At 39.8% G+C, this 27871-nt stretch overlaps 1 protein-coding gene across 4 annotated transcripts in view; it reads right to left on the bottom strand.

Annotated features, from left to right (window-relative positions):
* The window catches only part of ABCA13 (ATP binding cassette subfamily A member 13), a 446251-nt gene that overhangs the window by 232639 nt on the left and 185741 nt on the right, over window positions 1-27871 (bottom strand). For all 4 annotated transcript variants that reach the window (XM_035253372.3, XM_078342412.1, XM_035253370.3 and 1 more), the window contains 4 exons: window positions 22952-23066; window positions 12292-12621; window positions 10385-10454; window positions 7999-8130 (listed from right to left, as the gene is read on the bottom strand). In XM_035253372.3, coding sequence (XP_035109263.3) covers window positions 7999-8130; window positions 10385-10454; window positions 12292-12621; window positions 22952-23066 — 647 coding nt within the window. The remainder of the gene's footprint in view (window positions 1-7998; window positions 8131-10384; window positions 10455-12291; window positions 12622-22951; window positions 23067-27871) is intronic.

The raw sequence follows: 27871 nt of genomic DNA, 5'->3' as shown, positions 1-27871 counted from the left end.
GTCCTGTGACCACCAACATGTCAGGTACAATTATCACCTCTCCCTTCCCAATGAAAAAGGAAGGAACAGCAAGGCTTGCCCAATGACCCACAGTTGGTGGCTCCAGAAGCTACCCACTGGCTAGCCTCTCTAGCAGAGGCTGCTTGTCTGAACACACAGGTGCAGCAGTCAGGATGCTTTGGGTTGCATTCTACAACAAGAAAGAAGCACACAGCTTCTTCCAGTACCAATTACACAATAAGCCCCAGTTGACACATAAATGAAGAATGAGAGTGTGGAAATCAAAGGAGATAGAAAGCAAGCAAATACATGAGGAAAATAAATCTCACAAAGCTGTAGCTTTGGGCTGAGAGGCCTCCCAGGGAACCACACTCAGTTGCAGCTTAAGTGAGCACCATCCTTAGCAAACACAGTCGGTAACGGGATCTAGATGCCTTAGAGTGTTTATAGATTTAAATTAGCAGTCAAAATTCTAGGAATCTAGATGACACAATGACAAAGTGGGGACATAGATCTGAACATAAATATATTCACTGTAGCATCACTTATAGTGGGGAAAAGGCAGAAATCATTTAGATTTGCAAAGTAGGAGAAAGGTACCGGAAGTTATTACTTCCGTCTAATGAAATGTTGAGCAGCCATTAACAGTACGTTCAAAGATGTGGATAAATGCTTAGAATAAAAATATTTTTTAAAACATAGAGGGAAATTTACATATACAGTGTAAACCCAACTAGGTGCAGAAAACTGTCTGGAAAAAAGCCTGGCCAATGTTGGTTCCGGTTAGTGAATCTGAAGATAATTGAATTTTTTTCCTGCTTCCTCATAAATGTTTCCTGCTTCTTTATAAACTTTTCAAACATTTTACAATAAGCACATCTCCATCTGATGTTTTACAGCTCAAGTTTGCAGAACCTTAGGGGAGAAAAGAATATTTCATACGTGCACATTCTAAAGGTAATGAGGCACGATTTACCTGCTCCAAATGAAGTCATTGAAACCTTTACATATTGAGGGTACACAAGGAAATCCTGAAGCAAGCCTCAGCTCTGCTTCACTTCGATACAAGCGGAAGTTGTACAAAGATGAACATGGTTTCAAACTTCGGGCCATGACTCAAAGTGAGGATCACCATACATGTGTGTGTGCACACACATAGTATACCCACCTACACATGCACACACAGGCATTCACACACGAGTACACACGTACACATGCAAATACTCATGCAGTACGTGCACACATGTACATGTACACACACACAAGCGCGCACACACAGACAACTGCAACAATGTCAGGTGTCATCAGTTTCTTTCAACCGAGCTAAGACATTACTCCTTATTAGTTGTGTCCTTGTTTTCTCACTTGAGTCTTTGGAAAATGACACCTTCCTCCAGCCCTGACTTACTGTGGGAGATGCTTTGCTAAGGAGTGAATAATTAAAAATTTCGTACAGAGGTAGGAGGGGAGTGGTTGGCTCATCTCCCGGGCTCACACTTCCAGCTGTCAGTCCAAGAATGAGCAGGACAGAAGGAGCCTCAGCACAGGGACAAAGGGGCAGAGAGGAGGTCCCCTAGATCTGAAACATCCTATCCCTTGCCCTTCTGCTCTCTGGTTTATATCTTCCTATTCCAGGGAGATGTCAGTCATCAAACGGAAATCAATGAGTCACACCCTCTAGTGGGATGAGGGAACACACAAATCAATCAGGCAGAGACTGCACCTGCTTATGACCTTTCTTCCAGTCCAGATGACCAAAATAAAATATAATAAAAACATTGAGAGAAAAATACAAGATGATGTTGCCATCGTAGAATTTCCACCTATGCAAAACAAAAGCAGGCCCTTCAACCCAATAAAAAGAAGTGAGGATGAAAAGACAGAGAGAGACTGGGAGGGATGCTGGATTTAGAAAATACAAACATGGAATGCCCAATTAATTTTGAAATTCAAACAAACAACAAGTAATGTTTTAGTATGAATATGTACCACACATTGTTTTCAGCTTATCTGAAATTTGAATTCACCCTGCATTTTATCTGGCTACCCTGTGTGGGTATGCTGGGCACATTGGAGATTACCCTCCAACTCCCCATCAGCATGCCAGGAATGGAGAGAGAGGCGTGAATCTGCAGCAGAGCAGGTTTGGGTGGCCTGGAAGCCACTGAGGATTAGTCTTTATTCTCTAGACATTTTGGAGTTAGGGAAGACTGTCATGCAGGGAAAGAATGTGGTCCATTTTGTCTATTTTTAAGAAAGCTAACTTTGCATCAAAGTGGAGGTAGGTTGCAGGGGTTAGATGCTGGGGTCGGAGTTACCTAGAGGAGTGGGAAGGAGTTACGAGGGCACTATAACTTGCTGTAAGTCCAGATCAGAGACAGTGAGGCCTGAACTAAGGTAGTGACTTCAGTGATGGGAAGTAGAAACAAAATATGAAAGACATCATATTTTCCAGAGTTAGGAAAAATGAAATTAGAAATAAATTGAATATTAAGGGTTGCTTTGCTAATTAAACCATCTCAGCCATAATCTGTCTGGACTTTTAAAACCTCCTAATTAATCTACGAATCCAACTAAAGCAGAGAGCTGCCAAATGCAAGTTGGCATGGAGGCCACTCAGTTCTTTGGCTTGCCTCTGCAATCGGCTTTTGCTTATAAATCCAAACTTGTTTTACATGCATGCTCTAGAAGCATATGCAACCTGCTCACATTACCAGAGGTAATTAGGCACATTAATATGTGCAAAGGCCCCCCATTTACACTGAGCTTTTCTCCTCAAGGGGAACTGCCTGCTGGCTTTTGCAGGCCAGGAAACTAATTAGCATTGCCCCCCAAAACTGACAGTGATGAAAGAAGAAGTCAATGAAATTAGACAGATCGAGCGGAATCAAATTTAATTGGAAGCATATAAAAATAGTTTATGCAACAAAAAAGAGAGGAAGAGAGGACCAGATGTTTGCTTGTGAGCTCTTGACTCCAGTGTGGAGAACTGCAGTTGACACTGAGAGCCACAGGCCAGGAAATGATCTGATAGTGAATCTATAGAGTCTCCCAGTTGGACGGCAGGGCTGAGAAACGCTGGGGCCATACTCACGGGGTCACTTTATAACAAAGAAAGAAAATGGAGAGAAATGCATTTGTTCAGCGCATGATGTGTGTGTGTGTGTGTGTGTGTGTGAGAGAGAGAGAGAGAGAGAGAGAGAGAGACAGACAGTGAAAGAAAGTTCTCACCCTCCTCCTACCTCCCACCCTCCTACCCACAGGAGACTTCGAAAAAGTGTTTTAAAATGTAGATGCTATTATTACTCAAGTATGATGATGCCAACAAATCAGGAGATAACTTTCATTGAAACTACACTTTGTTACTCACATATCCCAAGAGAAGGAGACTTGATACACCACACAGGGAAGCACCAGCGTCAGTCAGGAGACAAGGGAAGTAGCGGGGGCTGTTGTGGGAATGTGAACAAGAGCCTTTACTGTGGTTTCCAAGAAAAGGAACATGTGAGGAAGGGCAAACATGTTTCTAATTGACTAGTGTGAATCTTTTCAGCAGGCTCTGAAGAAAAGGTCTGTCCCTATTTGGCTGGTACCCTGCCCTGGGTTGATCAGGACAGGTGGACGGTGGCTCTGGGTGGCAAAGAGGAGATGGTAGGAGTGTGGGCTCTGGATTGATTTGTTTGCATTTGAAAGGCACATCCACAGGTGAGTCCTTTACCATGGCTAGGAACTGGCTATCCCTGGAAGGAGCAGTTTTCTAGGGTCAGTAACTGCACCCCTCCAACCTCAGTCAAACCATCAGAAATACAGAAAATAAAAAAGTACGACTAATACAATGGGATGGTACAATTGCCTTTAGAGTGCAGATGCCTGGGTTAGTTGATACCCTACAAAGTGCAACACAAGAATTGTCCTTGACTTGCCTTGTGTGAGCCTGATCACAGCCGTGCAAGTGCACTCTTTCATGGTTATTGAGCCTAGGACATATAAACTCAAAGTTGCCGTGCAGCTTCGGTATACTCTAAATTTTTCAGAAATGCAGCCACTGTGTAGACCAGTGGAATATTACTGTTTAAAGCAGAAACTGCTTACTGTTTTGGAAAACCATGCCATCAGTAGTGATGCCACTCATTGCTTTTGAGTTTGCAATGCAGTATGGCTGTATCAGCCTTCACTCTGCCCCATTATATGCAAATATATGACAAAAGATGTAAAGATGGCTTTTAACAAACTTAAAACCAAATATTTTTAAATTAGTAGACATTCACAAAATACACTACATTATATTAAGGGTTAGTGACTATATATTACATTGTCATTCTATATATATTTTTTAATTGTATAGCACAATAAGACCATTTGGTAAAAATTACACATTGAAATGATTAATATGAGCCTCTCTATGAGCTTTCAAACTTATTTTGATGCTGTTCCCAGATGTTCACCCCTCGGCTTCTCGATAAACCCTCTTAGATTATTAATATTATTTCTTTGTCCAATCAGTTCTGTATTTCCTGTCACCACTAAGGAATAGATCTCAAAAGCATTTAAAAGACTGGAGGCTGAATGGAAAGACTGAAATGAGACAGAATTCCAAGACAGGAAATGTATCTTCTGCTCTGTTTTGTCATCACCTGCCCCATGTGTTAACATAGGGAATTCCCTGATTACTTTTAAATAAGGCCCAGGTTACTTACAAAAATATCATCCTTTTATTCACCTCATTCATGTTTAATATTTCATCCCACATTTTTCCTACATTATTGAAAGTTATTTTCATCTTTTTAACCACATACAAATAAGTCTTGATCTAGTATTTCTTACGTTAACAATAGCTTTAATTCCAGTGTCTACATTTATCTTTACTGGTGCATTTTCTTTCCTTTTAGTACCAAAGGGTTTCTGACCATTTTCCTTCTTTTAAATCCAAACTTTTCCACATAAGTGTAAGCAACTGAATATCTCATTTTGTGTTCTCATGAATTCATGCCTGAGCACTGAGAATTTACATATTATCTTATTAGAAATTACTTTCTTATTTCTTTTATATTAAAATATTAAAATTACATTAATTTTAAGACTCATATGCAGATAGTTTTCATTATCTGTAAGTTTCATTTCAAGAGAGTAAAGGAGGTAATATAGAATATTTCTCTTAAAAAGAAGATTTGAAAAATCCTAGAAATTATAACCCTCTTTATGGATCTGAAAGCCCATTTATGGTGTCTGGCAATCTTATTCTTTGTTACTTTTGGCAAACTTTGTCAAAGTTGAAAATAAATACCCTTGTACAATTTAAAAAATATGTAAATTGCCAACTCTTACTATTTTTGGCTTTTGAAATAAAAGAATCAGAATTTCATGATAAATTCAAAAATATTTATTGACGTTTATTCAGCTCTGTGTTTATATTTTTAAATATGTGTTATAAATATGTTCAAGCTTTGATTTTTTTTAATTCTGTAATCGACTCTGATCTTTCTTCCTAACTAGCCAATAGCTAAAATTAGTGTTATAATCACAAAGAGAAATGTAAAAACCCACCACTCTAAATTCACTAAACAAAATGTTGAAATGAGTGTTTGCCATTCAAACGTGGATTGAGGTCCTCCTACATTTGCTTCCTTTTGCAGGGTGTAGAATTCAATATAGCTCAAAGTAGCTCCAATAACTCATTAGAGGTCACAGAACACTTTGCATGGCCTGATGAAAACATGGAGACATTTCCTAGAAAAGGCACACCCATGTGAACTTAAGGGAGACTTGCAAAGTAAAATCAGCAGATCTTTTTCCCCAGTTGGATGTGGCAGGGTAACCGCTGATTCCGAAGTAGCTCAAGTTTAACATATTGGGTAGAAGTTAACCATGAGCCGTATGTGAGACTGCAGGATTGCAGTGTCAGTGCATGAAGATAGTGGATTGTTGGTTTAACCTTCACCCTAATGAGAAGACAGGGAATTAGGAGCCTGAAGAAATGGAAGAACAGGAGGAAATAAAAGAAGGAACAGGAGTGATGGTTCCCCTAGTCAAAATATACAAAAATTCCAAATGTGGCATGGTTCAGCGTGGTTCCAATAGCCAACGTACTTCCAAAAGATTACCAAATCTAGCATTTGAATCTCTTAGTTTCCTGAAGAAAACAATTTATTTTAATTTCCTCTGAGCCTCAAATTGAACTCATTGAACTTTTAGAAAAAATATGTTCTTAAAAGCCACCAGCTTGGTCAATCATCCCCTGACCCACAGGATAGGGAATGATTCAGTACTGTCCCACTGGTGAGGACATTCTCACCATCACTGTTTTTCTGAGCTCAGTTACCTTTCTACATGAGTGTAACTCCAATTCCCTTTTCTTCCCTTCAAATATGAGCTAGAAAGTGAGCACTCTGCATACCTGACATCCATCTCAAGGCTTAGTCTCTTTTCTCAGTTTAGAATTCCACAGTGGGATTTGGAGGGAAAATCTTAGCTGAATACAATGTTCATTTGCTTTACTACCATGCAGAAAAATGTTGCCCCAGGAGCCTCTTGCCTCAGGTGCTGATGCTTGAGGGAGAAATCAGATCATTCCAGGCCCTGGGACACATGTTATCTTCATCTCAACATTGCAGACAGTAGACTTTTTTTGCTGGTCTTTGTATTGTAAATTGACATCACAAATGTATTTTGTAACATTACTTTCTTATTTTTGCTTCTTTTCAATAGTCAACTGCTTCTCATCCAGTTTCCTTGAAACTTTGGCCTTCTCATTTTTTTATCTCTTATTTCTTAGGATCTTATTTCTTAAATTTTATTTTTTTAAATTTTATTCAAAAGTCTTATCCAAGATGATGCAGTCTAAGTTTTTCCTAAATAAATCACATTTCCAATTGATGTTCTCTCTCTATCTCTTGAGGGCCATATATTCCTACTTTTATGTAAAATAATCTTTTCAGTGACCCAAATTATTTTCATGTTTACCCATCCCTAAATGATGCATGAGCTCTCCAAGTGTGGAATGTGTTTTCACAAACAGAATGAATTGCGTTCGTTTTCCTTCTATCCCTCCATTTTCATTTGTATAAGATTAGGAACTCTCTTTTCCATTTTTAACTTTAATTTAGTTTGATGCCATTGGCTTTGAAAAGCATAGAACCAGAGTCACAAGTAATTTCAGCAAGAAAATACACCACCATCAAAGTGTTATCTCTAAAAAATAAAATAATTTCATAAAGTAAATTAATTTTAAGTGCCATTTTTGCTCTTTTGAGCCTGATCCAAAAAGGTAAAGGTATGCACGCCTCTTTTCCTTCCAACATAGCTAGGAAAACCCATCACCATTAGTGGCCTTTTTCTGCCATTGATACACTTGTCCTCCAGACCTCTGGGGCATGCTTGCCACACCAGAGTAGTGTGCCATATTTGGGAAACCCCATATCTGTGACAACACTGAAAGCCCTGAGGTTGGAGGTGGTCCCTCACTCCCAGCCCACCCTATTCAGCTGCCTTTGGGCTCTGCCTGCTTTTCTCCAGGTCCTGCCACCCACTGACTTGCTGCTGGCCCTGCACCCCCACTAGGTGTGACTTTCTGCCCAAGGCACTCTGAGCACTCCCACCCCACCTGACCTCTTTGTTGACTAGGAGCCTGCAGCACCATGGGTCCCCAGACTCTCTCATCCTCACCCCTCATGCCTGCTTTCCCCAAACACTCTATCTTGGAAACCAGGATCTTTTCTGTATAGACCGAAGCCCATTTGTTGGAAGCTGGTTGGTGGGCTTGGTGGGTTTTTGTGCTAATTTCATCCTGGCTAACCCCTCAGTTGGCCTTTGGCATTTCACTTGAGAAACAAAAGCTTCACATTTTTTCTTAAGAAGGTACAGCTGCTTTTAAAACATAACCTAAGACTTCCCTTTCTGACTCTTCCTTAAAGAATAAGTGATTATTTTAATATTTATGCATATTAATTCAAACTGTTTTAAAGAATTATTTTGTTATCTTATAAAGTACAAAATTCTTACCAGGAATCAAGTTGCTCAAGTACCATCCACACAAAAAATAAAGGCTTGAATCAAACAGAATCATCCAGCAAACCCAGCCAAATGTCATGCTCCCTTGTTCTGGAGCCTGGTACATATTATTCCACTGAATCCCTAGCAGGAAGAAAAAGGTCAGAGTTAGAACTGCACAAGCTCTTTTATGGTAGATTTTATCACAATAAGTTCATTATTTCTGGAAGCTCAAGTAAAGCTGAATACAGCTAAAACAATAGGAAGGTCAATACCATTGGCCGTAACTCTTCAAATGAAATGTTAACTTGTGCAATCTTACATCTATTTCCATGATATCAGGTGGGGTGACTGTCAACTACATTTTAATATCTAATACTTTAAAAAGTGCTTTTTTTAATTTTATTTTACTTTAGGTTCTGGGGTACATATGCAGGTCTTGCAGGGTTGTTGCATAGGTACATATTATATCCAGCATTTCTCCCCATGTTATCCCTCCCCACCCTTCCCACACCCCACTTTCCCTCCCTTAGCCTCCCCCAACTGCCCCCAGTGTGTGATGCTCCTCTCCCTGAGTCCACGTGTTCTCATTGTTCAACAACTGCCTATTAGTGAGAATATGTGGTGTTCGATTTTCTGTTCTTGTGTCAGTTTGCTGAGAATGATGGTTTCCAGATTCATCCAAGTCCCTACAAATGACAAGAACTCATTGTTTTTTATGGCTTCATAGTATTCCATGGTATATATGTGCCACATTTTCTTCGTCCAGTCTATCATTGATGGGTATTTGGATTGTTTAAAAAGTTTTAAAGGTCACCTTACTTATATCTCATTTTATTTACCCAACTAGGAAGGACTTTATATTTAAGGAACATAAGCATTTGGAAAAAAAAAATTTTTTTAAGTATCCTTGAGAACTCAAATTCTAAACTGTGTAACTCTCCGTGCTCTTGAAAAATATATAAATAGGAAATACAATAACTGGAGTGGGAAAGAATTCATATTTTTATACAATATGTTTGTGATTTACTTCTGGATTAACATATAATTTAAGAAAAATATGCTCCTTTCTCAATTTCCCTATGATACTAGGCTACAGCTCAATAACGTATATCTTTTAATCATTGTGTACTTGGAATTTAGACCAAAATATTCAAATGGTCTAACAGCGACCGTTTCTTGTTTCTATGTTCTTGATTCAATTTATTCTAAAGATTAGTTAGAACAAATCATTGAGGATTACTCATCTGTAAAAGAACATTTTTATATGTCTTATTGAAAAACTCGAAGAACTGAAAGACCAGTACAAATTAACTAGCTAATACAACAATAGCTGCAGTCAAATTTTACATCTAGCATGTATTTTACTTCCGTTTACAAAACATGCCCCCAAAACTATACAAATATCTAAGAAATATATGTCTGTTGTGGTTTAGAATTTTAGTTGTCAAATTCTCAATATAAGCAAGAAATGCTGCCAATGGATTTTTAGAAAATCATTTTAGGATGTATTGGTAGGAGATAATTGCACTCTATTTTATGCCGATTAGACCTATTTCCGGATCCTGACCTCCAGGAATGATCCAGAAGGAGTAAAGATGAGAGCCTGCAAATATGTGGATGGTTGTTATGTGAAAGTGATCATTGGAAAGGAGGCCCTAGAAAACACAGGTAGAAGATCCAGGAAGACAGATCCCAAGTCAACAATCATCTAACACAGCGGGTCCCAACCTTAGAGCTGAGCTTGTTTTCCTGCAACTACAGTCCCATCTGGGGTTGACGGGAGACAGTGACAGATCATCAGGCATTAAATTCTCATAAGGAACACACGACCTAGATCCTTTGCATGCACAGTTCACACAGGGTTTGGGCTCCTATGAGAATCTAATGCCCCTGCTGACCTGACAGGAGGCAGTGCTCAGGTGATAACGTGAGCAATGGAAAGTGGCTGCAAATACAGATGAAGCTTCTCTCCCTCACCTGCTGTTCACCTCCTGCTGTGCAGCTCCGTTCCCAACAGGCGATGGACTGCTCCATGGCCCAGGGGTTGGGGACCCCTGGTCTAACAGATGGATGCATTTGCATACCTTGTTCTTGGAAGGTTTTGACAGTCACTCACCTGACCAGATGTCAGGGGTGGTATAAGGAAGACCCAAGCATTGGCTGGGTGGCTGACCTGGATAGCATGTGAAGCAAGGGGTGCCATGATTATTCTTGATTGTTCTCAAAACTGGGGCACCGGATAGTGGGAGGTGTTTACAACAGCAAAACAACCGATTTCATTCTGAATGCTCTACTTGACAATGAAGACTTTTAGCTGGATCACTTGCAATATATCCATTAATTTTCAAAAAGGTGATTCACTGAGAGTCACTTTTTACACATGCCTTCGTCTTACCTGTCTCTTGTCCTTCCAGGAATGTAATAAAAAATACCCCTTGTCCAAAGGCGGTTGTGGAGAGAAGGCACTGCACACAGATTCGTGGAGTGAAGAGAAAAACTGCACGTTAGTGTTTGATAGGAACCACAGAAAATCCACAACACTTAAAGAGAGAAGCTGTGACAACTTCTCATTTTGATGACGCCCAGCCATCACTTCAGGCAGACATTTAAATACTTTAACCTGAAAAACTTAGAATGTCAGTCCCTCTGAAAATCATGATAACAAGCTAGTTTTTAATGCTAAAAGGAATTATTTCTGTTCACTGAGATGCTTGAAGTGTCATAAATCCGATGCATCATACACAGAAATGTGTAACACAAAACAGTGAAAAAGGGAATAGAGCAATTTACCATTTTTATTATTAAGTGAATGCCCCGGAGTACACTGCAGGCTGACTGATGGAATACATACACTATTCTACACTAGAAAGAACGTGTATTGAAGAAAAATGTTATTTTATCTCAGAGGAGAGGTCTTATGTTAGAACAAAACTCCATTGGAAAAAAAAAATCTTACATCAAACAGTACAATGTACCAGAGTTAGATTTTTTTAACTTGCTAGAAAACATTTTAATATATAAAAAGAAAATCAAATTTTGCATGCATAGAACCTACACATATAAGGACTGAAGTAAAACCAAAAATAGCAGCATTTGAAAATTAGGTCATATCATGAATGACTCCTTTTCTATGTGTAAGGAAAATATGGGAAGGACCCCAAATGGTCCCACATGTGTTAATTATTCTGAAAACACCTAATTAACACTAACTTAAAATAATTGGTTATGAGTTTATACAAATGTGACATAAGCTAATCAAAACCAATGAACACATGTCAATAGATAAAATACTGATGGAATAAAACCACTTTTTCATTATGCATGTATATCCATGTTGTGTGTATATGGCTAATAGAAACCAGAGAGCTCTAAATTATTTTTTAAAGTTGAAGAAAAATCACTTGGCTTTCATAAAATGTTTTACTCTTGGCACTAAATGAGCAGAGAAGGTGTTCTGCTCCCAGTAAGTGAATGAAGCACTGGAGTTGTCATGAAGCCTGTGCTGGACTAAAGGGCTTTCAAGGGCCTTTAAATACCCCTGAGCATCCCTGTGTTCTACATCTCTTTGACACCTCCCCAAAGTCTCTAAGAGATAATGAATCTGTCATATCTCTCAGCAGACTGCAATTTTAGGAAGTCACTTGACCTTTTAGGGAGAATAAAGTCTTGAGCACAGTGCAAGTGTTTACAGTGATGCCAGTGGCTCCCTGAAAGCAATTGTTTCAATAGCGATGTGTTCACCCTCACTTTGAGTTCCTACTATGTGTCAGGCACTGTGCTTGCCAGCAACTGTCACAAAAGAATGAATACATTTGTATGTTCCACATATTTGATGTTACAGACCTGCAAGTGTTATCAGACATTTTTAGGAGGTAATTTTAAATGGATGAGTGACTCTGACATTGCTAAGAGAGATTTTTCCACTTAATGTGATGTAATTCATAATGCTTCAAAAATGCGTATTTTTTACTTCTAAAATAGCTTTAGAAATCTATTTCCTTCAGTGCATGAAAGAAAGAGAAAATAAAGTTATAAGCTTCCTCAAGGATGCTGCTTATTTTCCAGAGTCTACAGAAAGTCTCCATTACATAAAAACTGGACATTCTTAAGGTGCTGCTGACCAGCAAAAACACTAGAATTTCGATGGTTTGCATTTGAGGGTAAGATTTTAAAAGGCAGTTATCAGAAAGCCCATGTAGATACGATCATGACAAATTGAAAAGGTGAGGGTGGTAGGTTTTGTTTTGTTACATAGATGACAGTTTTGTTTCATTTTGTATTTTGACGAAACAACTTACTTACCAGAAATGTCTGAATGACAAAACTTAATTGGTTATGTAGAACCAATAGTACTATGTAGGGCAGAAAGCTGATCATGTACACCAGGCTGGTGCAAAGGGCTGCTGTATTAGCTTGGCTGAAAAATGCACTCAAGAGGTAGCTCAGCATGACGACTGACACCCCAAAATCCCAGAGAAAGAGGAAAATAATAAAGCCATTGCTGTGTGCGAAGATGCCACTTGTTTTCAGAATGATGGCCAGAGCAGTACTGCTTATAGTCAACACAGCCATGTTCTCCAGGAACCAGGCCAGGAAATGGATCACTGGATGCACTCCCATCATCCGCATGTACTATCAAAAAGGAGAGAAAACCCAGGGTTATCACAGCATCCATACTTGAGGAAGAACAGATCAGATGGTAGGAGAAAGAAAGTGGACCAGCGGAAAGATGAATCTGCTTGCTTGCAAATTCAGCCCTGTGAAGGGCCCTGGGAAGGACGTTGCCTCCTAGAGCTTGATATTTGATTTTCACGAGCACTTGTATCCTGGAACTTTAAATTAAATTAAATTTTTAAAAAGAGCCATTTATTACAAACCCTTAGCTAATAGCATACTGAATGGACAAAAGCTGGAAGCATTCCCCATTAAAAATGGCACAGAACAAGGAGGCCCTCTCTCACCACTCCTATTAAACATTGTATTGGAAGTTATGGCCAGGACAATCAAGCAAGAGAAAGAAATAAAGGGTATTCAAATAGGAAGAGAGGAAGTCAAACTGTCTCTGTTTGCATATTACATAATCCTGTATCTAGAAAATCCCATCATCTCAGCCCAAAAGCTCCTTAAATTAATAAGCAACTTCAGTAAACTCTCAGGATACAAAATCAATGTGCAAAAATCTCAAGCATTCCTGTACACCAACAGGAAACAAGCAGAGAGCCAAATCATGAATGAACGCCCATTCACAATTGCCATAAAGAGAATTAAGTGCCTAGGAATACAGCTAACAAGGGAAGTGAATGACTTCCACTATAGGAGAACTACAAACCACTGCTCAAGGAAATAAGATAGGACAGAAACATACAGAAAAACATTCCATGCTCATGGATAGGAAGAATCAATATCATGAAAATGGCCATACTGCTCTAAGTAATTTATAGATTCAATGCTATTCCCATTAAACTACCACTGGCATTCTTCACAGAACTAGACAAACCAGACCCCTTCCTGACACCTTATACAAAAATTAACTCAAGATGGATTAAAGACTTAAATGTATTTTTTGTTTCAATATTATTTAGTTATTCTCTCATCTTTGTTATTTCTTTTATTCTGCTGGGTTTGGGTTTCTATTGGTCTTGTTTCTCCAGTTCCATGAGCTGTGACCCTAGGTTGTCTATTTGTGCTCTTTCAGAGTTTCTAATGTAGGCATTTAATGTTATGAACTTTCCTTTTAGCGTTGCTTTTGCTGTATCCCAAAGGTTTTGATAGGTTGTATTACTATTATCATTCAGTTCAGTTAATTTCCATCTTGATTTCATTCTTGACCCAACAATCATTCAGCAGTAGGTTATTTAATTTCCATGTATTTGCATAGTTTTGAGGGTTCCTTTTGCAGTTGATTTTCAATTTTACTCCACTGTCATGTAGTGGAGTATGGTCTGAGCCATCTATGACAAACCCACAGCCAGCATTATACTGAACAGGGAAAAGTTGAAAGCGTTCCCTCTGAGAACTGGAACAAGACAAGGATGCCCACTTTCACCACTTCTATTCAACATAGTACTGAAAGTCCTAGCCAGAGCAATCAGACAGGAGAAAGAAATAAATGGTATCCAAATCAGTAAAGAGGAAGTCAAATTGATGCTGTCTGTTGACGTTATGACCATATACCTAGCAAACCCTAAAGACTCCTCTAAAAAGCTCCTAGAAGTGACAAATAAATTCAGCAAAGTTTCAGGATACAAAATTAATGTGCACAAATCAGTAGCTCTGCTATACACCAACAGCGAACAAGCTGAGAATCAAATCAAGAATTCGACCCCTTTCACGATAGCCACAAAAAAATAAAACAAAATATTTAAGAAGATACCTAAACAAGGAGGTGAAAGACCTCTACAAGTAAAACTACAAAACACTGCTAAAAGAAATACAAACAAATGGAAACACATGCCATGCTCATGAATGGCTAGAATCAATATTGTGAAAATGACCATACTGCCAAAAGCAATCTGCAATTCAATGCAATGCCCATCAAAATACCATCATTATTCTTCACAGAACTAGGAAACACAATCCTAAAATTTATATGTAACCAAAAAACAACCCACATAGTCCAAGCAAGACTAACCAAAAAGAGCAAATCTGGAAGCATCACATTATCCAACTTCAAACTATACTATAAGAACATAGTCACCAAAATAGCAAGGTGCTGGTACAAAAATAGGCACATATAAAAATTGAACAGAATAGAAAACCCAGAAATAAACTGAAATACTTACAGCCAACTGATCTTCAACAAAGCAAATGAAAGGACACCCTATTCAACAAATGGTGTTGGAATAATCGGCAGCCTATATGTAGAATGAAACTGGATCCTCATCTCTCATCTTATACAAAAATCAGCTCAAGGTGGACAAAAGACTTAAATCTAAGTCTTTGATCTAATGAAACCATAAAGAGTCTAGAAAAATCACATGAGAAAAACCCTTCCAGACATTGGCTTAGGCAAAGACTTCATGACCAAGAACCCAAAAGCAAATGCAATAAAAGCAAAGATAAATAGATGGGACTTAATTAAACTAAATGGCTTCTGCACAGCAAAGGAAATAATCAGCAGAGTAAACAGACAACCACCAGAGTGGGAGAAAATCTTCACAATCTATATATTGAGCAAAGGACTAATAACCAGAATCTACAAAGAACTCAAATAAATCAGCAAGAAAAAATAAACAATCCCATCAAAAAGTTGGCTAAGGACATGAATAGACAATTCTCAAAAGAAGATATACAAATGGCCAACAAACATGTGAGAAATGCTCATTATCACTAATTAGCAGGGAAATGCAAGTCAAAACCACAATGTGATACCACTCTACTCTTGCAAGAATGGGCATAATCAAAACATCAAAAAATAATCGATGTTGGCATGGATGTGGTGAAAAAGAAACACTTTTACACTGTTGGTGGGAATGTAAGCTAGTGCAACCATTATGGAAAATAGTGTGGAGATTCCTTAAAGAACTAAAAGTAAGGAGCAGATTCAAGATGAGGTGGTAAGAACAACTCAGGATCGCAGCTCTCAGTGAACGCTCAGAGGGTGAGTCAAAGCTGCATTTCCAGATGCATCTTTGTTGCCCACAGAACAGGGTAATTCCCAGGTGTAGGAGAGACACGGGACGCAAGCACAGCTGTTTTGGCTGTTGCGGCCACTTTGGCCGGTGCCACAGCAGAGCGGCACTCCGCAACAATCCACACAAAATACACTGGCCCGGGTGCCCTGCTAAACCGGCAATCTGAGATTGGGGAGGGCAGATTAGCATATCCACCTGATTCAACGGGACTTGGACAGTGAGCCAGACCAGGAGATTCCTGGGAAGTGGCGTTTGAGCCAGCGCAGTGGCTCGCTGCATGGGAAATCACACAGATCCCGGTGCCCTAACAGCGGGCGACTGAAAGACCTGGGAGAGAGCCATCTGTTCAACTTAAAAAAAAAAAAAAAGGCACTCTGAGGCAGGGAGCCAGGCGAGGAGGCTTGGTGGGTTTCACTCCCACAGGGACAAATAAAACAGCAATTCGAAATGCTCCGGGTAAAGAGTTTCACTGCAGGCACAGCTGAACCCAGGACAGTGAAGCTCGGTGGGGGAGAAGCATCCGCCATTACCAAGGCAATCCGCCCCTACTGAGATACACTCCCATTGGCATTGCTGATGCAGCCTGCCGTTACCGAGGCAACCCGCCATAACAGAGAGACTCCGCCACAGGGCGGAGGCTGTGGCAGCAGGGCAGACCCCACATAAGCAGGGAGGATCCTTGGCAGGCAAATAGTGACTAGACTCCCTCCTAGCTGGGCAGGATAATGCAAAGGACACTCATAAAAAAAGCCCCAACTCCCCAAGACAGAGCATCTGAGGGAAAAAAGGGGTTTTAAGAGTTCTGCTGCAGCAGACTTAAACGTAGCAGCCTAACAGCCCTGAATGAACAACAGAGCTCACAGCTCAGCACTTGAGCTCCTATAAAGTACAGACTGTCTCCTCAAGCAGCTCCCTGACCCCTGTATATCCAGAGTCACCTCAAAAAGGACTGATCAGACTGACATTAGGCAGACATCATTCTGGGACAAAGATAGCAGAAGAAGAAACTGGTAGCATCCCTCACCATTCTGCAGCTGCTACAGGTATACCCCAGACAAGCAGGGCCTGGAGTGGACCTCAGCAGTTGTACAGCGGAGGGGCTAGACTGGTAGAAGGAAAACCAAGTAACAGAAATACTTCATCATCAACAATCTGAGCGTCCACTGAGAGACCCAATCAAAAAGTCAGCAACTACTCAGATGACAGGTGGATAAATCCACAAAGATGGGAAGAAACCAGTGCAAAAAAGAGAAAAACACCCGGAACCAGAACACCTCACCTCCTAGAAAGGACCAAAACTCCTCACCAGCAAGGGAACAAAGCTGGATGGAGAATGACTGTGACAAAATGATGGAATTAGACTTCAAAAGGTGGATAATGAGAAACTTCTGTGAGCTAAAAGAACATGTTCTAAATCAATGCAAAGAACCTAAGAACCTTGAAAAAAGATTTGAAAAAAGATTCGAGGAAATGATAACAAGAATGGATAACTTAGAGAGGAATATGAATGAATTGAAGGAGCTAAAAAACATGACATGACAACTTTGTGAAGCATGCACAAGTTTCAACAGCCGAATTGACCAAGCAGAAGAAAGAATATCAGAAGCTGAAGATCAACTCAATGAAATAAAACGAGAAACCAAGATTACAGAAAAAAAACGCAAAAAGGAATGAACAAAGTCTCCAAGAAATGTGGGACTATGTGAAGAGTCCTAACCTACGTTTGATAGGTGTACCAGAAGGGGACAAAGAGAACGAATCCAAGCTGGAAAACACTCTTCAGGATATTATCCAGAAAAATTTCCCCAACCTAGCAAGGCAGGCCAACATTCAAGTCCAGGAAATACAGAGAACACCACAAAGATATTACACAAGAAGAGCAACCCCAAGGCACATAATCGTCATATTCACCAGGGTTGAAATGAAGGAGAAAATACTAAGGGCAGCCAGAGAGAAAGGTCGGGTCACCCACAAAGGGAAGCCCATCAGAGTCAATGCAGATGTCTCAGCAGAAACTCTACAAGCCAGAAGAGAGTGGGGGTCAATATTCAACATACTTAAAAGAACTTTCAACCCAGAATTTCATACCCAGCCAAACCGACCTTCATAAGTGAAGGAAAAATAAAATCCTTTGCGAACAAGCAAGTACTCAGAGATTTTGTCACCACCAGGCCTGCTTTACAAGAGCTGCTGAAAGAGGCACTATACATAGAAAGGAACAACCAGTACCAGCCATTCCAAAAACACACTAAATGCTAAAAAGCATCAACAAAATGAAGAATCTTCATCAACTAACAGGCAAAACAGCCAGCTAGCATCAAAATGGCAGTATCAAATTCACACATAACAATATAAACCCTAAATGTAAATGGACTAAATGCACCAATCAAAAGACACAGACTGGCAAATTGGATAAAAAAACAAAACCCATCAGTGTGCTGTATCCAGGAAACCCATCTCACATGCAAGGATACACAAAGGCTCAAAATAATGGATGGAAGAAGATTTACCAAGCAAATGGAGAGCAAAAAAAAAGCAGGAGTTGCAATTCTCATCTCTAATAAAATAGACTTTAAAGCAACAAAGATCAAAAGAGACAAAGAAGGTCATTACATAATGGTAAAAGGATCGATACAACAAGAAGAGCTAATGATCCTAAATATATATGGACCCAATACAGGAGCACCCAGATAAATAAGGCAAGTTCTTAATGACTTACAAAGAGACTTAGATTCCCACACAATAATCGTGGGAGATTTTAACACTCCACTGTCAATATTAGACAGATCAACCAGACAGAAAATTAACAAGGATATACAGGGCTTGAACTCAGACCTGGAACAAACAAACCTGATAGACATTTACAGAACTCTCCACCCCAAATCCATAGAATATACATTCTTCTAAGCACCACATCACACCTACTCTAAAATTGACCACATACTTGGAAGTAAAGCACTCCTCAGCAAATGCAAAACAATGGAAATCATAACAAACAGTCTCTCAGACCATAGTGCAATCAAGTTAGAACTCAGAATTCAGAAACTAACCCAGACCACACATCTTCATGGAAACTGAACAACTGGCTCTTGAATGTTGACTGAATAAGCAATGAAATGAAGGCAGAAATAAAGAAGTTCTTCGAAACCAACGAGAACGAAGACACAACATACCAGAATCTCTGGGACACATTTAAAGCAGTCTCTAGAGGAAAATATATAGCAATAAGTGCCAATATGAGAAGAGTGGAGAAATCCAAAATTGACACCCTATCATCAAAATTGAAAGAGCTAGAGGAGCAAGATCAAAAAAACTCAAAACCTAGCAGAAGACAAGAAATAACTAAGATCAGAGCAGAACTGAAGGAGATAGAGACACGAAAAACCCTTCAAAAAATCAATAAATCCAAGAGCTGGTTTTCTGAAAAGATCAACAAAATAGACCACTAGCCAGCCTGATAAAAAAGAAAAGAGAGAACAACCAAATAGATGCAATAAAAAATGATAAAGGGGAAATCACCACAGATTCCACAGAAATTCAAACCATCATCAGAGAATATTACAAACAACTCTATGCACATAAACTAGTAAACCTGGAAGAAATGGATAAATTCCTGGACACCTGTGTCCTTCCAAGCCTAAACCAGGAGGAAGCCGAAACTATGAATAGACCAATAACAAGGTCTGAACTCGAGGCAGCAATTAAGAGCCTACCACACAAAAAAAGTCCAGGTCCAGACGGGTTCACAGCCGAATTCTACCAGACACACAAAGAGGAGCTGGTACCATTCCTTCTGAAACTATTCCAAATAATCCAAAAAGAGGGAATCCTTCCCAGATCATTTTATGAGACCAACATCATCCTGTTACCAAAACCTGGCAGAGACCCAACAAGAAAAGAAAACTTCAGGCCAATATCCATGATGAACATAGATGCAAAAATCTACAATAAAATACTGGCAAGCCGATTGCAACAGCACATCAAAAAACTTATCCATCATGATCATGTACGATTCATCCCAGGGATGCAAGGCTGGTTCAACATACGCAAGTCTATAAACGTAATTCACCACATAAACAGAACCAAAAACAAAAACCATATGATTATCTCAATTGACGCAGAGAAGGCCTTTTACAAAATTCAACAGCCCTTTATGCTAAAAACCCTCAATAAACTCAGTATCGGTGGAACATATCTCAAAGTAATAAAAGCTATTTACGACAAACCAACAGCCAATATCATACTGAATGGGCAAAAACTGGAAGCATTCCCTTTGAAATCCGGCACTAGACAAGGATGCCCTCTTTCACCACTCCTATTCAATGTAGTACTGGAAGTTCTAGCCAGAGCAATCAGGCAAGGAAAAGAAATAAAGGGTATTCAAATAGGAAAGGTGGAAGCAAAATTGTCACTATTTGCAGACAACATGATAGTATACCTAGAAGACCCCATCGCCTCAGCCCAAAAACTCCTGAAACTGATAAGCAACTTCAGCAAAGTCTCAGGATATAAAATCAATGTGCAAAAATCACAAGCATTCATCTACACCAAAAACAGACTTAAAGAGAGCCAAATCAAGAACGAACTGCCATTCACAATTGCTACAAAAAGAATAAAATACCTAGGAATACAACTCACAATGAACGTAAGGAACCTCTTCAAGGAAAACTATAAACCACTGCTCAACGAAATAAGAGAGGACACAAACAAATGGAGAAACGTTCCATGTTCATGGTTAGGAAGAATTCATATCATGAAAATGGCTATACTTCCCAAAGTAATTTACAGAATCAACGCTATCCCCATCAAGCTACCATTGACTTTCTTCACAGAACTGGAAAAAACCACCATGAACTTCATATGGAACCAAAAGAGAGCCTGCATAGCCAAGTCAGTTCTAAGCAAAAAGAACATGGGGGGACATCACACTACCGGATTTCAAACTATACTACAAGGCTACAGTAATCAAAACAGCATGGTACTGGTACCAAAACAGAGATATAGACCAATGGAACAAAACAGAGGTATCGGAGGCAACACAACATATCTACAACCATACAATCTTTGATAAACCTGACAAAAACAAGCAATGGGGAAAGGATTCCCTGTTTAATAAATGGTGTTGGGAAAACTGGCTAGCCATGTGCAGAAAGCAGAAACTGGACCCCTTCCTGACACCTTACACTAAAATTAACTCCAGATGGATTAAAGACTTAAACATAAGACCTGGCACCATAAAAACCCTAGAAGAAAATCTAGGCAAAACCATTCAGGACATAGGAGTAGGCAAGGACTTCATGAACAAAACACCAAAAGCATTGGCAACAAAAGCCAAAATAGACAAATGGGACCTAATGAAACTCCACAGCTTCTGCATGGCAAAAGAAATAGTCATTAGAGTGAATCGGCAACCAACAGAATGGGAAAAATTTTTTGCAGTTTACCCATCTGACAAAGGACTTATATCCAGAATTTACAAAGAACTCAAACAGATTTACAGGAAAAGAAAAAAACAAACAAGCCTATTCAAAAATGGGCAAAGGATATGAACAGACACTTTACAAAAGAAGACAAACAAGAGGCCAACAAACATGAAAAAATGCTCATCATCACTGGTCACTAGAGAGATGCAAATCAAAACCACATTGAGATACCATCTCACGCCAGTTAGAATGGTGATCATTTAAAAATCTGGAGACAACAGATGCTGGAGAGGATGTGGAGAAATAGGAACACTTTTACACTGTTGGTGGGAGTGTAAACTAGTTCAACCATTGTGGAAGACAGTGTGGCAATTCCTCAAGGCCTTAGAAATAGAAATTCCAATTGACCCAGCAATCCCATTACTGGGTATATATCCAAAGAACTATAAATCGTTCTACTATAAGGACACATGCACACAAATGTTCATTGCAGCACTGTTTACATTAGCAAAGACCTGGAACCAACCCAAATGCCCATCGATGGTAGACTGAATTGGGAAAATGTGGCACATATACACCATGGAATATTATGCAGCAATCAAAAATGATGAGTTCGTGTCATTTGTAGGGACATGGATGAATCTGGAGAACATCATTCTCAGCAAACTGACACAAGAACAGAAAATGAAATACCGCATATTCTCACTCATAGGTGGGTGATGAAAAATGAGAACACATGGACACAGGGAAGGGAGTACCAAACACTGGGGTCTATTGGGGGGAAGAGGGGAGGGCCAGTGGGGTGGGGAGCTGGGGCGGGATAGCCTGGGGAGAAATGCCAAATGTGGGTGAAGGGGAGGAAGGCAGCAAAACATACTGCCATGTGTGTACCTATGCAAATGCACATGTACCCCAAAACCTAAAATGCAATTTAAAAAAAAAGAACTAAAAGTAAGTCTTCTGTTTGAATCAGCAATCCCACTCCTGGATATCTACCCAGAGGAGAATAAGTTACTGTAGGAAAAAGATATTTGCACACATTTGTTTATAGCAGCACAATTCACAATTATAAAAATATGAAACCAACCTAGATGCCCATCAATGAATGAGTGGATAAAGAAAATGTATATATACACACCATTGAAAACTACTCATCCATAAAAACGGAATGAAATAATAGCATTCACAGCAATTTGGGTGAAATTTGGAGACTATTATTCTAAGTGAAGTAACTCAGAAATGCAAAACCAAACATCATATGTTCTCACTCACATGTGGGAGCTAAGCTATGAGACACAAAGGCCTAAGAGTCATTAATTGGACTTTGGGTACCCATGGTAAAGGATGGGGGGGGTGACAGATAAAAGGCTATATGTTGGGTGCAAGGAACACTGCTAGGGTGATGGGTGCACCAAAATCTCAGAAATGACTACCGAAGAACTTATTCATGTAACCAAACACGACCTGTTCCCAAAAAACTCTATGAAAATAAAAAAAATTAAGTTATTATAGTTTGAAGTTTTATAACAGTATTACAACAAAAATACCAAGGCCTTTACATAAAAAATTCTAAGCATAAATTAAGATGGGAAATCTGTGGTTATGTTTTTCTGGGTTATTTAAAAGTTGCTGAATGAGGAACATTGATTTGTTCTTGCAATCTCATATGGCTATTTGGTTTTCTTTCACGTCAATGGAAAGTATCTTTTAGACTCTGGCATGGCTTCAGACTTCAACATAAAATCATCTTTCTGAGACAGGGGCTCAGCTATTTTGTACACCAGAACCCCAGCAGAGTAGAGGGAAGCAAAACAGAGAGGCTCAGATTAGTTATGGGACAAGATCCGTTTCCAAAGTCCCCAGTATCCCTGTTTTTGCCTCCCAGCAAGGTTTAAGAATATTTACCTCTTCTAACTGGATCTCCTGCTCATACACCAACTTTCTGACCATGCTGGCCACAGACACCATCCACGTCAGCATCATTATCAGTGGAAAAAAGAAACCAACGTTGTTCAGGAATCTGTAAGGGCATAATTCAGTCAGCATCCAGAGGCAAGCAAAATGATTCTACTGCTTTTTTACATTTTTCTTCCAAGCTACAAAGCACTTTCAGGAGTAATGTCTTCTTTGGTCATTTCTACATGCCTGTGACTTAGGTAGAACAGCCATGATTGGTGTGCTTATTTTGTAGGTGTGCAAACTCATGAAAGAACCCAAGAAGGAGACACAACTGGTTCAAGGTCTCTCAGATAGCCACAGCCCAGCCTCAATACTCTCTGACACCTGCCATAGGCAGAGTAGGTTGGAGCAAAACAGGTAATTAATCCATACCTACCATTTCTCCCACTTAATAGGGACCATTATCTATGTTCAATTATTGATATTAACTGATCATAGATTATCATCTATAACATATGTGAAAACTGGCAAATGAAAGTCTTCCTTTCTATTTCTCCAACACTCATATTTCAACCTACTCTAACTGGGATCCATTTCTAATATACACTTGAAATGGCTCTTACCTAGGGCATCAGTGACAGTCATGCCTCAAAATCCAGTGAGAATTATCCCAGTCATTTTCCTCTTGAGTTTTCAGACATGTTTGATGACACTGGTCATTCCCTCCTCCTCTCTTTTAGCTTCCAGAACAACTCCCAGCTTTGCACCCACAGCTTGGCAACGTCTCCTTTACCTGCCTTTAAATGTAGGCATTCTCACCTCAAGCTGGACCCTCTGTCTTCCCACCACATACTCTCTGAGCTCTAAATCCACATAATAATTATGTCTTCAACATTGAGACCAAACAAAGGTGCAAGCCATGTTACTGGGCTTATGATACATGAATGAGGCAAAGAGAAAAAAATTCCTGCCATTAAAGATCTTTCATTCTAGTGTGTCAGCCAGGTGGAAAGGGACACAAAATAATTCAATAAACACAGAGATTGCTATGTTCTGTCCCTGCCAAAACTCATGTTAAAATTTAATTGCCCATGTAAAGGTATTGAGGGGTAATAAATACAACCTTTAAGAGGTGTTTGGGTTATGGGGGCTCTACTGTCATGAATGGATTAATGTAGTTCTCATGAGACTAGGTGAGTTCCCAGGGTACTGGATTAGTTCTTGAGAGAGCTGGCTGTTACAAAGCAGGGTTGCCTCTCAGGTGTGAAGCACCCAGCCCCTTCCCCTTACACTTTCCACCATGAGTTGAAGTAGCATGAAGCCCTCAGCAGAAGCCAACCAAACAGGCTGCCTGATCTTGGACCTCCCACCAGAATTATGAGCCAAATAGACTTCTCTTCTTTATAAACTACCCATTCTCAGATATTCTGCAACAGCAACATGGAAAGGACCAAAACAGAGATGCATAATGTCAGGTAGTGATAAATGCTGTGAGGAAAAAAGAACCAGCTTACTTCTCACTCAAAAGTGAGAAGGAGTGCTATTTCAGTCAGGGTGACCAGCTGAGCTGACAGCAGAAAAAAATATTTGAGCAGAAAGCAGATGGAGTAAGGAAATGAGTCACACAGGTATCCAAAAGAAGAATCCTCCAGGCAAAGGAAAAGAAAGGGCAAGGGCCAGAGGTGAGAGCAAGCAGAGCATGGGTCAGGAGCAGCCAAGGCCTTCACGGAACAGCAGCAGATGGAGTCAGAGCATAAGCAGGAGCCAGATCACACAAGAATCTTTCATGTCAGGGTAAGTTCTATATTTTACTTAGTGAACAAGAAGGTACACTGAAAAGACTTTAAAAGGAGAAGAGAGAGAAACAGAGCGGTGACATAGTCATGTGGACACTGCTTTTAAAAAGACCACTAAATGCCATGTAGACAATGGGCTAGAGGTGGGGAAGCCTGTCGAGAGGGGTCAGAAGGCTACAGCAGACTCAGCAGTCTAGATGAGAAACAAGGGATCCCCAACAAAGACAGTGGCCCTGGAGACAGGGAAATGACCAGATTGGACATTTGCCCTGATGCAATAGCATCTCAGAGGCCCTCTAGAACTTCTTCATAGCATTAAGAACAGCATGGAACACGTTCAAGACTTGATGTCTACCTCTCATACCAGAATCTAAGCTCCTTAAGGAAGGCCTCCCACTGCATCTCCTTGGCCTGGCAGGGGCCTGCCTCATAACGGAAACCAAACACTTATTAATAAATACATGAATGTGTAACAAAGAAAAGGAAATTATTTGTTTTTATTCACTTTTCTGCTTAAGACAACTTTTACAAGCTGTCAACTTGGCGAATCACATTTAAAAGTTAAATATGGGCTGGGCATGGTGGCTCCTGCTTATAATCCCAGTACTTCGGGAAGCTGAGGCAGGTAGATCACCTGAGATCAGGAGTTCAAGACCAGCCTGGCCAATACATGGGGAAACCCCGTCTCTACTAAAAATACAAAAATTAGCCAGACTTGGTGGTGGGCACCTGTAATCCTAACTACTCAGGAGGTTGAGGCAGGAGAATCACTTGAACCCAGGAGGCAGAGGTTGCAGTGAACCATGACTGAGCTAATGTGTTCCAGCCTGGGCAACAGAGCAAGACTCTCTTAAAAAAGAAAGAAAGAGAAGAAAGAGAAGAAAGAAAGAGAAGAAAGAAAGAAAGAAAGAAAGAAAGAAAGAAAGAAAGAAAGAAAGAAAGAAAGAAAGAAAGAAAGAAGGGAGGGAGGGAGGGAGGGAGGGAGGGAGGGGGGAGGAGGGAGGGAGGGAGGGAGGGAGGGAGGGAGGGAGGGGGGGAGGGAAGGAGGGAGGGAGGGAGGGAGGGAGGGAGGGAGGGAGGGAGGGAGGGAGGAAGGAAAGAAAGAAAGAAAGAAAGTCCAATATGGTTAACTTGTATGCTATACAGTGACTGCTTGCAGAAGGCAGAGTCCTTTAGATTTCCAGTTTTGTGTCTGGCTTTATTTTAAAGCATTATTTTTGCAGTGTTCAGAGCAGGTAGAAGTCTCTGAACAGGAAGTATCATAAACTCTACATGTCCATCCAACAAACGCCATTTGTTTTCTCGGAGTAACATAGTTTACCACAGAGAGAAAGCTTGGATCATCTGTAAAGTTAAAGACAACTAATACCGAGTTTATTAAGAGGGTTGAAAACGTTCGTCTGTTTGTTCACATATTTCGCTTTTTTAACTTAATGGCAGCGGTATCCATGGCTACTGAACTCTACCCTTGCAGCAACCTGAATCTTACAAAAGAGCCCATAAGCATCACGCACAAGCATTATCTAAGATTGCTTTTTAAGCTGCTGCTTCAGAAGTCACCTTAGGTCTGACTTCTGTGCCATGTGTGTGTCCTGTTGATCCCTTGAAGCTTTGTAAAGGAGAAAGTCATGAGAGGCTTGGAGCTGGATCAACCTAACTCTGAAAATCTTGGAGCACCTACCTCAGATATAAGAGAATATCCAGACACTCTGCACAGACATGTCAGACTGAAATCATTTGGTAGAAATAGAATAGAATAACAAATTGGAGATGACAGATTACAAGACATGGCTATGTAACTCAGACTATTTCTTATACGCACCTGGAAACTGGTGTAAAATCAAAAAGAGAAGAAAAAAAGACATAAATTCAAATTTGTATAAATGCTTAGAAAAAACACGAAGCATTTGAAAACTACTAAGAAATCAAGTTCAACCGGGCGTGGTGGCTCACACCTGTAATCCAAGCACTTTGGAGGACAAGGCAGGAGGATCTCCTGAGGTTGGGAGTTCAAGACCAGCCTGACCAACATGGTGAAACCCTGTCTTTAAAAAAAAAAAAAGAAAGAAAGAAATCAAGTTCATGTGATAGTCATACAAAAATGTAAATAGGAGAGATTTCAGTAGCAAATCCCCACCCTCTGCAGATCTCAGAATGCACCATTGAAAGTACATTTCTTGGTTGGATACAGTGGCTCACTCTTGTAATCCCAACACTTTGGGAGGTTGAAGCAGGCAAATCACTTGAGCCCAAGAGTTTGAGACAAGCCTGGGAAACATGGTAACACGGTTAAACCCCATCTGTTCAAAAAAATCCAAAAATTACCCAGATGTGGTGGCACATGCCTGTAGTCCCAGCTACTTGGGAGGTTGAGATGGGAGGATCACTGGAGCCAGAAAATTGAGGCTGCAGTGAGCTCTAGTTGTGCCACTGCACTCCAACCTAGGTGACAGAACAAGACCCGGTCTCCAAAAAGAAAAAAAAGAAAACACTTCTTAAAAGTAAGCAGCACACTCTGAGAGGCAAAATACATACAACAGATTGTGCTAGGTGGACGACAAGTTACATGTTAAATTGGATAGCTTTGTTACTGCCTTAATCTCATTACTCATTATTAGTCTGTTCAGGCTTTGTATTTCTTAATTGCTCAATCATGATATGTTATATGTGTCCAAGAATTTGTCCATTTCTTCTAGATTTTAAAATTCATTGGTGTATGTATAATTATTCATAATAGTGTCTACTGATCCTTTATATTTCTGTGGTATCAGTTATAATGTCTCTTTTTTTGTTTCAAATTTTATTTGAGTCTTCGCTCTTTTTTTCTAAATCTAGCTAAAAATTTATTGAATTTGTTTATCTTTTTTAAAAAAACACCTCTTTGAAACTATTAACAGAGTAAAGAGACAACCTACAGAATGGGAGAAAATATTCACAAACTGCATCCAACAAATGTCTAATATCCACAGTCTATAAGGAACTTAAACAATTCAACAAACACATGCCCCAATGAAAGCAGGCAAAAGACAGGAGCAGGCACTTCTCAAAAGAAGACATACAAGCAGCCAACAAACATTAAAGAAATGCTCCCTATCTCAAATCATCAGAGAGAGGCAAATCAACACCACAA

This window comes from Callithrix jacchus, chromosome 11 (assembly GCF_049354715.1).
Source record: "Callithrix jacchus isolate 240 chromosome 11, calJac240_pri, whole genome shotgun sequence".
Classification (NCBI taxonomy): Eukaryota; Metazoa; Chordata; class Mammalia; order Primates; family Cebidae; genus Callithrix; species Callithrix jacchus.
This window is presented reverse-complemented; position numbering and strand designations above follow the sequence as displayed.